Raw genomic sequence first — 14,757 nt, forward strand, 5'->3', positions numbered from 1 at the left:
CAAATTCCAGGGTTGAGCATCTGGAATTAAGGAACCAGTTGCTCGGAGGTACCTGACCCCTTAATTATAAAGTCTATGTGTGCTCTATTGAGACACTATTTGACACATGCCTCCAGTCAGGGGACCTTACAGTTCTAGTTAAAAAAAAACCAACCTGAAGTGGATCTTGCAAGCCCAAAGGCTGCTGCCCCTTAATCTAGAGGGCTCAGTTTTGTTCCATGTTGTCCTTGTGCAGCAATCAGAAGCAGATCTATATTGGGGATGACAATCCTTTAACCCTGATCGTCAATGCCCAGAATGTGGGAGAGGGAGCCTACGAAGCTGAACTCTTTGTGACTCTTCCACCTCAAGCAGACTTCATTGGCATTGTCCGTAACAATGAGGTAAGTCTCAGAAATGCCAAATACGTAAGCTAATGGTCAGCATCCAGATCTTCAACAAAGTGATGCTCTGTGGGAGAAAGCCCTTTTCTCGAGTAGAAGGAGAGCTGCTTTCACACGAGGGGTCCTTCTGTTGGGTGGGAAAAGAGGAAGCCTCCTTCTGTTCATGGAAAAAGCTTCCATCTAGTATTCAGAGGCATCCTGCCTACAGTGTGTGGGAGAGCACACTACCTGTGAACTTGCAAAGGCATCTGAAGGGGCCACTGTAGAAAACAGCATGTTGGGCTAAATAAGCCCTGGCCCTGATCCAGCAGGGTTCTTCTTATGTCCACCAGTAGTGAACCAGTCTTGAGCATTGTCTTGAGCATTTCAGTCTAAAGGCTGAAGTTTGGGATGCTACCCAATAATATTTTCTATTTCAATTACTTTGCTTATATGACATTTAAGGGAAGGAGATTGTGACGGCAAAGTGAATCAATGCTCCTTAAAGTGTCACTAGTTCTGCCTTCAGCTGTCACAGCTATTTTGCTTCATCCCTTTAGTTGGTCATATGGTGTCCATGACTAGTATGAAGCTGCCAGCTGGAACAATAAAGCTGGATGATCCGCACCCTAAACTGGGAGAGAGGTGTCTGTCTAGCAACAAAGAACAGCCTGCCTAGACCAAGCCAAGCTGCTAAGACAAAGCTATTTCTGTTGAGGAGCTTAGAATCACACATTTGGTAATTAAATTAATTCAGGCTCATCCTCTTACAGTTTGGAAAATGAGCAACGCAGTCCAAAGAGACTGGCACCAGTGTCTCGTAATGGCTGTTCTCTGCCATCCATGGCAATAATTAATGTTGCTTTTAAAACCCAGTGAATTCCGCAGAAAATGTTACCACTGTAGAGGCTCCTCCCCATGATGCATTCAGAGTTAATGATTGACCATATGACTGTGTTAAACATGTTAAACCCCCGGACTCAGGAACTCTCTCCCTAGGGAAGCTCATCTTGTTCTCTTCTTGTTTATCTTCCACTGTTGTCTGAAAACATTTTGTTATTGTTAAAATATTTTACCCTGCCAAAGAATTCAATCTCTACTGTTGCTGTTTTAACTGTCTTTGAAGTAATGTTCTCAACTGTGGTTTATTTTGTTTTAATATTTTCTTGTGCAGACAGGTGAGGCATATAAATATGTATTGTAAATAACAGGAAAATACATGAGATTTAGGAAATAACTTTATGTATGATATAATCAGCATATTCTTTTCTCTGTGATGTTGGCAATACTGTTGCCTGATTCATGGAACTGAGCTGTTGTTATATGAAATGTCTTTGTCATAAAAAGGATTGGGCGGTTTATGAACTTGGTTACGGTCAGCAAACTCATGCATCAGGTGAAGCTTTTAAATTGCATGACATTTTATGCAAGTGACATTTTATGAACCAGATGGTGGATTTGGCTTATTCACACTCCTCTGGTAGCCCATTTGAGGGTGGTGACAATGCTGGGTTTCAATCTGGGTCCAAATCCCTTCTTAGTCATATGTACAATATATAGCCTTAGGCAAATCTCTCCTCTATCTCTTAGCATCAGCCCTCCATCTGTAAAATAAAGATAACTAGCAACCCGCCATACAGGGGATGGATGGATGAGATAAGAATAAGTGCTCTGTAATACTTGGCACTCTAGAAGAAGACTTAAGACAGAGAAATCATTTATTAGTCAAGAGACCAGATATAAAACAAGACAAAAACAGAGGTATCCAGACAGAAAACTTGACAGAGTTCAATTCTGATCACAAATAGTTGCATAGATAACCCAATCCTGGAATGCCCCAAAAATGCATTACTTACACAATCATATTGCCTTTCTGACATCACACTTAAAGGGCTATAGCAATGATGAATTACAATATTTTTTATTCTTTTTTTTTTTACTTGTGGCTATGAAGCCTTGCTACAAATAGCACTTACATCAAGGAGGAAGGGAAGAAAGAAAGACCAGCAGCTCTCTGATTGGCTGGACTCTCCTCTTCCTCCGCTTTTTCTCTCCACTGTCAGTGCTGCCACTGCCTCCTACTTTCAGTGTTTTTGCTGTGGGCACATATAGGCAAGCCAGCCGCCTCAGAGTCTGTACCACCACATCCCTATTCCATGTCCATCTGCAGCCACAGGCTTTGTTGTTGCTGCTTCCTCCTTCTCAAGCTCAGAGTCTGGGTTGTTCTGGTTTAATGCCTGTCTCACGCAAGATAAAGGTGGTTGTGCTGGGGACCAAGAAGAAGAGCTTTTGCTGTTTGTGGAGCCCCCTCCTGTCCGGGCCCCACTGGATGCCCCTCAGCTGCCTCAGGGCTTGGCCTCAGAAGCTATGCGCTGGAGAGGGGAGGTCACTTCACCTCTGGCCCCCTTCTCCTCCACAGCTTGGTCACCTCTAGTTCCCTGGGCGATCCTCACCCTTCGCCCTCCTCGGGGGTCTGCCCCCCATCATTGGCCAGCACTCCTTTATATAGCCAGGCCCAGCCTTTGTAAGTCTTGTGGGACCCGAGACTTCACCCAGATCCCAATCTTGGGCCTCACAAGAGCAGTGAGGCTTGTCACTCTTCTTCCTTCCAACCTGGTTCCCTTGGAAGCAGGGCCGTCATGTCCATGCCGATCCCCTGTGCAGGGTATCGGAAGGGTGCCTGAGGCGCGCATGGGTGGCAGTGGGCCTGGCTGCCAATCAGGACACCTGCCACCACCGCCTCTATACCGGTAGCATTCATGCCCTGACACTGTCATTCCCCAATGGATCCTACAGCCACCACCATAGCTCAGTGGCGACTGGGCGTCAGCTCAGTGGTAGAACATATGCCTTGCATGCAGAAAATCCCAGGTTCAATCCCTGGCATCTCTAAGTAGGGCTGGGAAAGACTCTTGCCTGGAACCTTGGAGAGCTGCTAACAATCAGTATAGACAATACTGAGCTAAATGGACCAATGGTCTGACTTGGTATAAGGCAGCTTCCTATGTTGTCCCTTAACAATTGACCTTAGCCCAATGAGAGTTGAGGTGGAAAATGAATGCAATCATCTGATGCAATCATAGTGGTCTCTATCCCGACCCACAGCGCCTCAGCAGCAAGGTAACCAGCCAGAAGGGATCTACATTGACTGGGCTGTGCATGGGTAACTATGAGGGGAAGAAAGAGACTGATTTCTTCCAAACTTTGGGGTTGAGGGCCATACCGCCCATTACTTTAAATTAGTATTTTGCCCGTCCATGTGTGTTTTTTTCTTTTAAAACAGCAGCTATTGGAAGGTCCACTTGGAATCACGCATTGAAGAGATTGTAATCATTTGCCCTGCACTGCAGTCCTTACCACACACACACACACACACACACACACACACACACCTACTTGCTCTTTGCTCCAAGAAGGAAGTGCCATTGGCACTAATGTTTCACAGAGGACCATTCATAAATATTCAGAAGTATTGAAATTGCTTGAGAATTTAGTTTCTCGAAAATATGTTACTATATTTATACTATTATAGTGGCTTCTACAACTTTATTTATGTCTGCAGAGATCATTTTGTATCCAGACTGGGCAATAACAAGGTTGAAAATTTCTGAGTGGAGGGTGTATACTTAGAACTCCTTGGTGATGGAAAGTATCGAATGCTCTTTGAAAAGATTCAACTTTGTTTCCCTCCAGGCTTTAGCAAGGCTCTCGTGTGCATTCAAAACTGAAAATCAAACTCGGCTGGTTGTCTGTGACCTTGGAAATCCTATGAAAGGGGGAACAAAAGTAAGAACTTGTGAGCTCCTTGTTTGCTTCTAGTAACAGAATAAAGGAAAACCTTGTGCATATGTAGGGGCTTGCTAGACTGGGGCCAGTATCAAGTAAAGAGAGACAGCATCATATACTGAGGATAAGCTACACACTTGGTTTAAGCTGGCCTCTCTTGGCCTATGAGATATTAAATCTTGAACATCTTCTTTTGTGTTAAAGCTTTCAGCTGGTCTTCATTTCAGCGTTCATCAAGAGTCTGAGATGGACACCTTTGTGAAGTTTGATCTACAGATACGTAGGTAGGGAGCACTTCTGTTGTCTAGCTATCTGCTTCTTAACTATGAATTAGCAAGGGGGGAGAAATGGAGGATTGGTGGTGGTGGTGGGAAACATTAACCTGATGAATGGATAACATAGAGAATTTAAAGATGCAACAAAGTAATGCTTTGAAGTTAATATTTTACTTTTAAAGAAGAGTAGTATCATATTTTGAATTTAGTACCTTTGACTTCACTTTGCTGCCATTCCCCCCCCCAAACTGAGATAATTTTAAAGCATTTTCTTGTACCCATAGACTTTGATGGCCTTTGGGTTTGAAGGTTTGGCAGCTGTACCTCTTCTAAAGCCGTAATAACTAAACTGACACTTTACTGCCCTTTTGATGGTAGCTCTAAATCTGATGCCTGAGACAGGCCACCTCACTCTGCCTAGTGGTAGGTCTAGCTCTGCTTGACACATGGAGGCTGCTTTAAATGACCCTACATGAGATCTGTCTTCATGCAGCAAACTGTCATTGTATAGCATATCTCCATGGGGTCCAATATTTTCTCCACACCACTCTAAATGTTTTGGGGAAATGTTTGAAGTTGTGTGAAGAGGCTTCTGGTTCCTTTGCAGCTGCTGTGCACAGATTACTTGCCGTGTAAGACCACAGAGGAACAATTTATAGAGGCCGCCATATTGTAGTGATTTCATGAGGACCAGTATTCCCTGTAACAGGGATTCCCAGATGTTGTTGACTACAGCTCCCAGCATTCCCAGATGTTGTTGACTACAGCTCCCAGGCCATTGCAGCTGGGACTCTGGGAGTTGTAGTCAACAACATCTGGGAATCCCTATGCAGGGATCATTGATGAGGACCCTAACGATCATGAAGCAAAAAACCCCACACAAACTGCCTGAAGGCCTACCTGCACATTGCATTAAGGAGCAGACCTGCATGTTTCCAAGAGGTATCTGCTTCACATAATATCTAACATAATTTGGAGAACCTCTGCTTTGCATTCAGAAGTTCTCAGGTTCAATCCCTGACTTCTCTAGTTGGATCTGTGAAAGACCCCTGTGTGAAACCTTGGAAAGTCACTGCCTGTCAGAGTAGACAGTCCTGAGCTGGATGGACCAATGTCTAACTCGATGTAAGCAGCTTCCTATGTATCTATTTGATCCCTGTCCACACTACAGTCAGTGGAGTATGAGGCAGGATATGATGGTTGGATTCTCATAAAACAATAATGGTATAAAGGAAAGAATTTTTCAGAAATGAGCCTTTCTTCAGGCATCACAGGAATAATAACTCCCTTGAAACACCTGAGATACTCGTAGGCTGTTAGAGCACACCCTTTATAGGTAAATAACTGCTTCTTCCTTTTGATGACAGTTGAGTACATGATGGGAGACTTGATGTGTGAGCACTGTAAGATATTCCCCTCAGGGGATGGAGCCTCTCTGGGAAGAGCCGAAGGTTCCAAGTTCCCTCCCTGGCATCTCCAAGATAGGGTTGAGAGAGATTCCTGCCTGCAACCTTGGAGAAGCCACTGCCAGTCTGTGAAGACAATACTGAGCTATATGGACCTATAGTCTGACTCCAGTATATGGCAGGTTCCTATGTGAATCTTAAAGCTCTCTCTGTGTCATTGCCTTCTTTTACAGCTCTAACCTGTTTAACAATCTAAGCCCAATGGCATCTTATCAAGTGGACTTAGCCATCCTAGCAGCTGTTGAAATCAGAGGGTGAGTGCTGAGCCTGATATCATTTCAGCCAGTGCCTTTTCTTATTCTTTTAAATGTTGTAACTTTATCTTACCTTGAATCTTCAGTGTCTGATCATTCCTGTGTGCTCCACCCACAATTTAGGGTCTCTTCTCCTGATCACATCTTTCTCCCAATACCTAACTGGGAACCCAAGGAAAATCCTGAAACAGAAGATGACATAGGGCCTCTAGTGCAACACATCTATGAGGTAAATCTGTGCTCCAAGCAATACATGTAAGCAATAAATGATGCCTGCTAGAAAGGCAGAAGGGTTTTCTCTTTCCTTTTGTAACAGCACTGAGGGGTGCAGATTACTTTGTAAGTTGAAATCCTGCCTTTCAAGGCTATGCAGACATAGCAAGGCCCACTAGGCATTTACCCCTCTTCCTACTGTGTGTTGCAGCATCATAGCGTGCTGTCATTGTGCCCTTAAGGTTCAGAGGTCACCCTTCTGCCCTTCATTCTCTCCCCCAAAGGGAACAGGGAGCCTTAAAACTCTTAAAGCAGGCCTGCTATAATTTGTGACCTGCCAAGCCAGTGTATTATGGGTTGTGGCTTTCCAGGTGTTAGCAACCTGCATGTTTCTGCTTTCCCAGACAGGCCATTAAAACAAGAGGCCTATCAAGCCTCTGCTGGTCTGCCATGCAGAGCTGTTGGTCTTTTAAATACTATTTTGGAACCCCTTCCCCTTACTTTTTTTTTAACCCTTTCCAGAAAAATATTTAGGAAACTGATAAACTGATAACTTTGATTTTCATTTATTGTGATGCACAGTTTATGGTGTGTGTGTGTGTGTGTGTGTGTGTGTGTGTGTGTGTGTGTGTGTGAGAGAGAGAGAGAGAGAATGTTGACACAAGTACTGGTTGCATTGACAATGAGAAATATTTCCTTTTCACATCCCTCAGGTTCCTCAGAGCACCAGACTCCCCAGAGAGCCACTAAAACCCACCTGTATGCTTTGCACAACAATATGGTCTCCTAGCATATCTGAGTGGGACCCTTCACCTTAAGCACCTGTTAATCTGGGAAGGCAATGGGAGCCATACAGAAGCAGCAGCCATTCGTCCGGGCAGGGATCAGTTTGAGCCATCAAAGTGCTATGCAGGAACTTTTGCACAGGGGATGGACATGGGAAGAATCCCCCTTTCTATGGCCTCTAGAGTTGGGAGAGCAGAACTTTTAATGCCACGCAGCCTTGTATTAGCTAGGAGCTACAGCAAGAGAGCTTTCCTCTTGCTTTTAGAGGTAAACAGGGCAGCACTGGCCAGCTGCATACACAGACAAGCTGTTGGGACATAAGAAAAGACTTGTGCCACAACGGCCATAGGATGGTTCTGATGCAAGAGTGAAAAGAGAATCATCCTTAATGGTTATTTTGTTTTTTCTTCTTTTCACTAGCTCAGAAACAATGGCCCAAGTGCCTTCAGCAAGGTGATGCTTAATCTTCAGTGGCCTTATAAATATAACAATAACACACTGTTGTATATTGTCAAATATGAAATTGAAGGTCCTATGAACTGCACTTCTGATATGGAGATTAACCCACTAAAAATTAAGGTAAGAGGATTCTCTCTCCAGGCTGATGCTGTATTGAGCAGTCTGTTTTCCCCATATGTCTAGAACAATTACACATATTATTACACAGAATACAAAACATACATACCCATCACAGAATGAAAAATGTAGACATTTTTATGGGGTGTCAATTTGTGCAGCTCTAGCACCGAGTTCCCTGATCATGTTCCCATGTGAATAAATGAATGAATGAATGAATGTGCATTCTTCATCCATTAGTACCAAGTGACTGAGGGAAGCAGAAGATGTATTCCATCTTCCCCTGATTGGTTGGGATCTTGGGCTGCACTTTTCATTTCCATGCACTCCACTTGCTTCCTTTCACCTCCTCATAGTAGGTGGTCCAAACCTAATGGGATGGAGGATAAACTTCAGTGGAGTACAAGCTGGACTGAGAATATTGAAAAATAAATACCAAAATATGGCAACCCTACCCTTTAGCAAGCAACTTCAAAATGATGTTGCATGTGAATGAAATTGCACGATGTTTCAGTTTCAAATGATGATGTTGATGTTACATGATGATGTTGATTGTTATTCGTATGCTGCTCATCACTTCACAAAGAGTTGTAAGCTAACTATTTTCCACGAATGGAAGGCCGTTCTGTTTGCACAAGAGGGATTATTTTGGCTGCTCTTTCTCAGGCCCAGTGGCGGCCCATGAACGCACCTCTGGGGGGCAGTGGGAGCTACCTTTAAGAGTAAATGAATTCTGTGCTTACCTCCACTCCCGCCACACCTGAATACTGTTCGGCGAAGCAGCGTGCCGCCCAGCAACCCCTGCGGCGGGGAATCGCCTCCGCCACTCACCTGGCTGCTGGCGGGGGCTCCGCTTCGTGGAAGCCAGGTGAGTGGCGGAGGCGATTCCCTTCGCAGGGGCTGCTGGGCGGCACATTGCAGCTCCGAACAGTGTCCAGGTGCCGCGGCGGCAGAGGTGAGCACCAAATTAATTTACTCTTAAAGGTGTCTCCTGCTGCCCCACCCCCCACCCTGGAGGTGTGTTCATGGGCTGCCACTGCCTTACATTTAGGTCCAAGCGTTTGTCTCTAGAGTTGCTTCAGGATGAATACGAAAAACTGAATGTTTCTTGATGCTACCCATAGATGGCGACTCCTCAGCAAGATGAAAAGAATGAAACAATTACAGAAGATAACCGTGATCACCATATCAACCGGAGGGACCTAACTCTTGCTGGAGGAGATGTACAAACTTTGGTACAGTCTTTCTGCTGATTTCTTTGCAAATATTTATTTTAGGAAAGGCTTGAGAATTTTAGACATATTTACAGTTTCACAAGGAATTGCTTTATAAATAATGTACTGGTACAGAATTGTTGGCCTGGTTGACTGAGAGATGGGTTAGAGAAGTTATGAAAACAAGTAGGAGGACTGGATGGAGGAGAGCTGGTCTTGTGGTAGCACACATGAATTGTCTGCTTTGCTAAGCAGGGTCTGCCCTGCTTGGCATTTGAATGGGAGACTACATGTGTAAGCACTGTAAGCTATTCCCCTCAGGGGATGGGGCCACTCTGGGAAGAGCATCTGCATGCTTGCATGCAGAAGGTTCCAAGTTCCCTTCCTCCCTGGCATCTCCAAGATAGGGCTGAGAGAGACTCCTGCCTGCAACCTTGGTGAAACTGCTACCAGTCTGTGTAGACAATACTGAGCTAGATGGACCAATGGTCTCCCTCGGTACAAGGCAGCTTCCTATGTTCTGTTGTGGCAGAGCAAGCTACTGGAATGACTGTCCAAGCCTCGGGAATGACTGTCTGTCTCTTTGAGGGCCAGACTAGATATGACAGGCTTCATGTTTAGAACTTCCAGCCTATTTTTCTTTTTTCAAAAAGTGGTCCCAGGAATGAGGGTGATATGAATCAAAGTAGGGTGGGGTGAGGGGGAATCTAACCCCTTTCCCCATTACATGGCCCCAATTCAAATCAAACCCCAAAGTTGCTGTTTGTCATAGAGGGGGGAAACTTATGGCCAAAAAAATTGTTCCTATACATTCTCCCACCTGCAGCTAGTAAAAACATTGAGAGGGAGTGTCTCTGTGTACATGATTTTTATTTGGAGAAGTACTGAGGAGGAGAAAGCAAAGGGTTAAACCTCCTCCACTGGGCCATGGCCCCACTCCCCCCACCAGCTGATAATTTGAGAAAGTGGGGTGGGGGAGCATTTGGAGCTTCAAACATGGAACTGGCTGTCACGTGTGCCCCCCTTTTTTCCGTTTAAGCCAGCTAGATAGCTAGCTGACTCACTTTCTCACACACAGGAGATTGAAATTGTGAAGGTAGTTGCCAAAGAGTGAGAACTCTGACATTTGATCCATATATTGTCCAATATCCTCTGACTGCTAAAATAAAAAATAATTTAAAAAGAGAGATTTCTGAGGGCCCGTTTGTAGTGATGTTAACATATATTGCCTACTATGCTGCATTTCTCCAGCTCAAAATCCCTTCAGCCCTGAAGTGCTCCTACTAGTGATCACATGACACAAAACAAGCTTTTGCAGAATAATTTATAACCAAGTCTACTTTCTGAGTTAAACTGGACATGCTAAGCCGCTTTTGACTTCTCAGGGGGGAAAAACCCAGTGTACTTTATGATTCTACGTGTTTGTGAATACTTTGCACAGTACAAATTTCATCATACAAAGGACTGAATATGTGTGAACAACAGCAGCCACATCCTAATGACACATGTTTGTCATCCAGTTCTAGAGCACATTGTCTCCTTAGTCTCTGGCATGTCCTCCTTTCTCTCTGTATTCTGGGTGACAACTATGGCAATTTGGAATGCCATATGCATGCCTGTCTCACTGCAGCTACCTCAGCGTTTCTCCCTGATCAGGAGGAGGAGGAGGAGGAATGACATTGCCTCAGCCAGTGCAGTGTAGCAAGTATTGGGCTTTAATAGCCCTTGCTAGAGATGATTTAATGTCACATGTTGATTGCACTTCAGATGCCTGTGATATATGATGCGCAAGCTACTACCACTGATTTGCCAGTTTGACAAATAACTCATTGTTCCAAGCATTTACCGAAATGGAATAGCCACGGATGCTGGGATTCTAAAAGAATGTGCTGATGACTTCTCATTTCTGCTCTCTTAATTCAAGGGTAATGCCTCCTGGGTTCAAAAACGGCTTTATTACTGTAGAAGTGATTAAAGGGAAAGCGCAGGACAGAGGCAGCCTTATTTCTCTCTCTCCCCTCTCTTTTAATTTTGTTGGGGGGAAATGTAATGCATAATGTCTCAGAGCATGCATGCTAACTTAGGGTGGAAAAGGGACACAATCAATCTGTATTCTCAACAGTCACAGTATCTCTTGCAAGCATTGTTTGACTCTGTACAAAACACACATAAGCATGGGTGAGTTGTGCTTCATCTTCCTGTGTTTCAAGGTCTTATCCAAAGTGAGGAGTTCTGTCCTTGTATAATTAGATACTCCCTGGAATCACAGGGAGAGGAAGTGCAACTAATTTGCTGTAAACCACTCAGAGATGGAAGTATATAACAAACAACAAACAAATAAATATATAAATAAAGCACATGTCGTCTCCAACTCCTTCCTTGAAATATCCAGAGCCGCTCTGAAAGAACATCAGGCAGAAATGTTGTTTGATGCTAGTCAATTTGTCTAGAAACAACTGAGGCCTTGCAAAAATGAACTGATTTTGTCCCTAGATGTTTTGGTCTCTCCATTATGGAATTGTAGGTAAATTTCCTATAGTTGCAGAGATTCCAACCCTAAAAATGGTTCAGTAATTTTCCTGTTCTCAGGCCACTGTTTCTGCTTTTCACCAGGCCTTTTCCCTTGAAGCCGCTGTCATCTGAGGGGAGTACATTAGTCCTCCTCCTCCTAATACACATATTACTCATTCAATCAGGCCTAAATAATTTTTTTTATTTACTCATTTGATCTATAGCCTGCTTTGTACCATAGGCTCAGCGTGGCTTATAGTGTTTTTTTCCTAAATGTTACTATTCCTGTCCCTAAGTGCTCACAATCCACATGGGATGCACATTTTTCTTTTGGAGATCCCACTCATTTACCACATATGACTGATTTCTGCTGGAGAAACTGGCTTCCGTCTGATATCAACATACACACGTCATGCTTCCAAATTATTGTTTAGAAGATGGTGCTGTACAAGGAGCTGAATTTGTAGAATGCACAAAATCTGGTAGCTCTCCATATCATAGATCTGATCTTAACCTACCCATCATAAATATGGATGGAAGTCATTTCAGAAGTCATTTAATGTGTGGGATTCTGTGTTGCCAGACTTGCCAGGAGATGAAATGTGAAAATTAATGTGTAACCATTCCTCTCTTATTTTTAATCTTAGGGCTGTGGAACTGCAGAATGTTTAAAGATATTCTGTCAAGTCGGTCGCCTGGAGAGGGGGAAAAGTGCAATTCTGTATTTAAAATCTCGACTTTGGACTCAGACCTTCATGAATGTGAGCATCCATTTACTAGTTCACAACTTCTGCTTGCTTGTGAGGCAAAAGGGTTCTGCTCTGACATGCCTTCCCTATTCTTCCCATCACAGAAAGAAAACCAAAACCATTCATATTCTCTCAAATCCTCGGCTTCCTTCAGCGTTATAGAGTTCCCTTACAAGAACCTTTCCTTTCCTGAAGACGTCCACAATTCTACAATAGTAAGCTGTTTCACATTCAAAATCAGTTTGACCCAGGGCAGCATAATTAAGCTGAAAAGAGTAGTCAACATGAAATGCTCATGTGATTAGCTTCCATCATTTTTAGCAGGCACTAATAAATAGTTGATGTTTCAGCTTATTCAGTTTTGATTGCATGCTTCTTAAGCTTTTAATTAAATGTTAGCCTTCAATTAAAAGCTTTAGATGTAGAGCTTGGTCTTCCAACTGCTGCACTACATAGGAGTCGGTTGCTTCGGCAGGACCTGTGCACAGAATAGCATTGATACAGAGTTCTGACAGCCAGACAATGCTATCTGCAAATCACATGCTGCCCAATCCTATGCCAGAGTATGGGGCTTTAAGTGGCTTCTGGGTGATCTTTCTCATGCCAATGTAGCGACAGCACCATCTTGTACTTGACAAACAAGGCAGGGCCATCTTATGTTGCAGGGATTCTCAATGTTGGGTCCCTAGATGTTATTGGACTCCCATAATCCCCAACCAAAGGCTACCGGGGCAGGGAATTATGGGAGTTGAAGCCCAATAACTTTTGGAGACCCAGCGTTGAGAACCCCTGTTATGTTGCATGCCAAAATTTGCTTTTATGTAATGATCCACAACAGGCAAAACATGTGGTGTCTTGGCAAGTGGTAAAGCCTTGTTCTGAATGCATCCTAATGCAGACCTGAGGAAAGTTTCAGGGTTACCATTAGAATTTTCTAGCATCTGACAGACCAATGTTCCTGAATCTCCTGTAGTATTATGCTTTGTACACAAACCTTTTTTAGCAGACACAAATCTAGTTTGGCTTTGAAGATCAACTTTTTAGGGCTTCAGTTCTGTGGACACTTACCTGGGAATAAGCCCATTGAACACAGTGAGATATATCTCTGCATAGGCTTGCACTGCAGCAGCTATACATTGAGATACTATTTATCCTGAACCTGTAAAAGTCTATAATACAGATCGGGGGCTTATTTCTTGGGAAATAAAAACGGACAAAGTTTAGGTCTTATTTTAATGCAGTGAAGTAAATGGAGAAGTATTTATTTTTAATTCTTCTCTGCCCATTTTGCTAGTTAACTTCTACCTGGATTGCTTCTAACCTATCAAATCCTAGGTAGACTACCTTTAAAGTTCATTTCAGAATGATATTCTTTAAAGTTCCTTTCCGTAGGTATATGGGTTATTCATTTTATTTATTGTACAAACGTTTCTATACACTTAAATCCTGCACCAAGGCAATCCAAGTCCTGTGTCAAAAAAGCAGAAATCTGCAACCCATACAGAGCATATCTTCCATTTTTGCCTAATTTATTTGATCATTCGTAGTGTTTCACGTAATGCTGATATTGCATTATTCAGATACATGGAAAGGGGCAAGGAGTGATGCAGAGCTGAGAAGTCAGCAGGTATAGCCCATAGCCTTCCGGGTGCATCTTCACAACCATAGAAGCCAGAAGAATGAGGGCTTTTAAAACCTGAAAGCGGAAATTCTCAGAAAATGGAATTCTTTGTCAGTACCAGATTCTGCAAGTTTCCTGTGCTCCAGTAGAACACACAACCTTAAACATAGGCAGGGCCTGCTCTGGGATTCAGGAGGTCATTGATAAGCTGCCCCTATGGGCTTCCTCCTGCCTAGATGACTACTAGTGACTCCTGAGAGAGTCACTCCACTCTCAGCACATGAAGGGATGCCTCAGGGATCAACAGTGGGCCTGTCCAAGTGTCCAGAGGCTCTGGCAGCTACAATGATGCTGACTCCTGAAGCTGCTACTGGGGGTGGCACAGTGAAAACTTCTTCCTTCTCTTTCATTATAGAATTTTGTTTTTACCTCCTAATACACCCTAACCAATAAATCTTGCACTGGGTTGTGATGAAACTTCAGAACTTGTCAGTGATAGAAGAATACACTTACATTGCTACTTTCTAGCCTGTGTTTTCGTTTTTCCTTCAGGTGACTACAAATATCCTGTGGGGTATTCAACCAGCACCTATGCAAGTTCAAGTATGGGTCATTATAGCAGCTGTCCTAGCAGGATTATTACTTTTGGGTTTTCTAGTCTTTGTCATGCACAGGGTAAGTGCTGTGTTAGTGCTGTGTATAGTGTGTGTGTGTGAAAAATCACAGTATGGATGTACTAGTAAAAAAAGGTAGTGGGGTGGGGTGGGGGTGGGAATCCCTCAACCCCCAAATCAAACCAGGGGCTGGGGGGTTGGGGTGAATTGCCAGGGCAACCCCTGAATTAAATGGGGAAGGCTTCACATAGCCCTAGTAGGGTCCCTATTGAAGGTCAATTGGTAGTCTGTGTATGTGACTGTTGTGCTATACTAACAATATCCCCCCAG

At 43.6% G+C, this 14,757-nt stretch overlaps 1 protein-coding gene across 3 annotated transcripts in view; it reads left to right on the plus strand.

Annotated features, from left to right (window-relative positions):
* ITGAV (integrin subunit alpha V) overlaps positions 1–14,757 on the plus strand; it is a 113,896-nt gene that overhangs the window by 89,521 nt on the left and 9,618 nt on the right. For all 3 annotated transcript variants that reach the window (XM_053271921.1, XM_053271940.1, XM_053271932.1), the window contains 10 exons: positions 236–383; positions 4,056–4,148; positions 4,353–4,432; positions 6,063–6,143; positions 6,267–6,372; positions 7,563–7,721; positions 8,843–8,953; positions 12,091–12,204; positions 12,297–12,407; positions 14,366–14,488. In XM_053271921.1, coding sequence (XP_053127896.1) covers positions 236–383; positions 4,056–4,148; positions 4,353–4,432; positions 6,063–6,143; positions 6,267–6,372; positions 7,563–7,721; positions 8,843–8,953; positions 12,091–12,204; positions 12,297–12,407; positions 14,366–14,488 — 1,126 coding nt within the window. The remainder of the gene's footprint in view (positions 1–235; positions 384–4,055; positions 4,149–4,352; positions 4,433–6,062; positions 6,144–6,266; positions 6,373–7,562; positions 7,722–8,842; positions 8,954–12,090; positions 12,205–12,296; positions 12,408–14,365; positions 14,489–14,757) is intronic.

This window comes from Hemicordylus capensis, chromosome 1 (genome assembly GCF_027244095.1).
Source record: "Hemicordylus capensis ecotype Gifberg chromosome 1, rHemCap1.1.pri, whole genome shotgun sequence".
Classification (NCBI taxonomy): Eukaryota; Metazoa; Chordata; class Lepidosauria; order Squamata; family Cordylidae; genus Hemicordylus; species Hemicordylus capensis.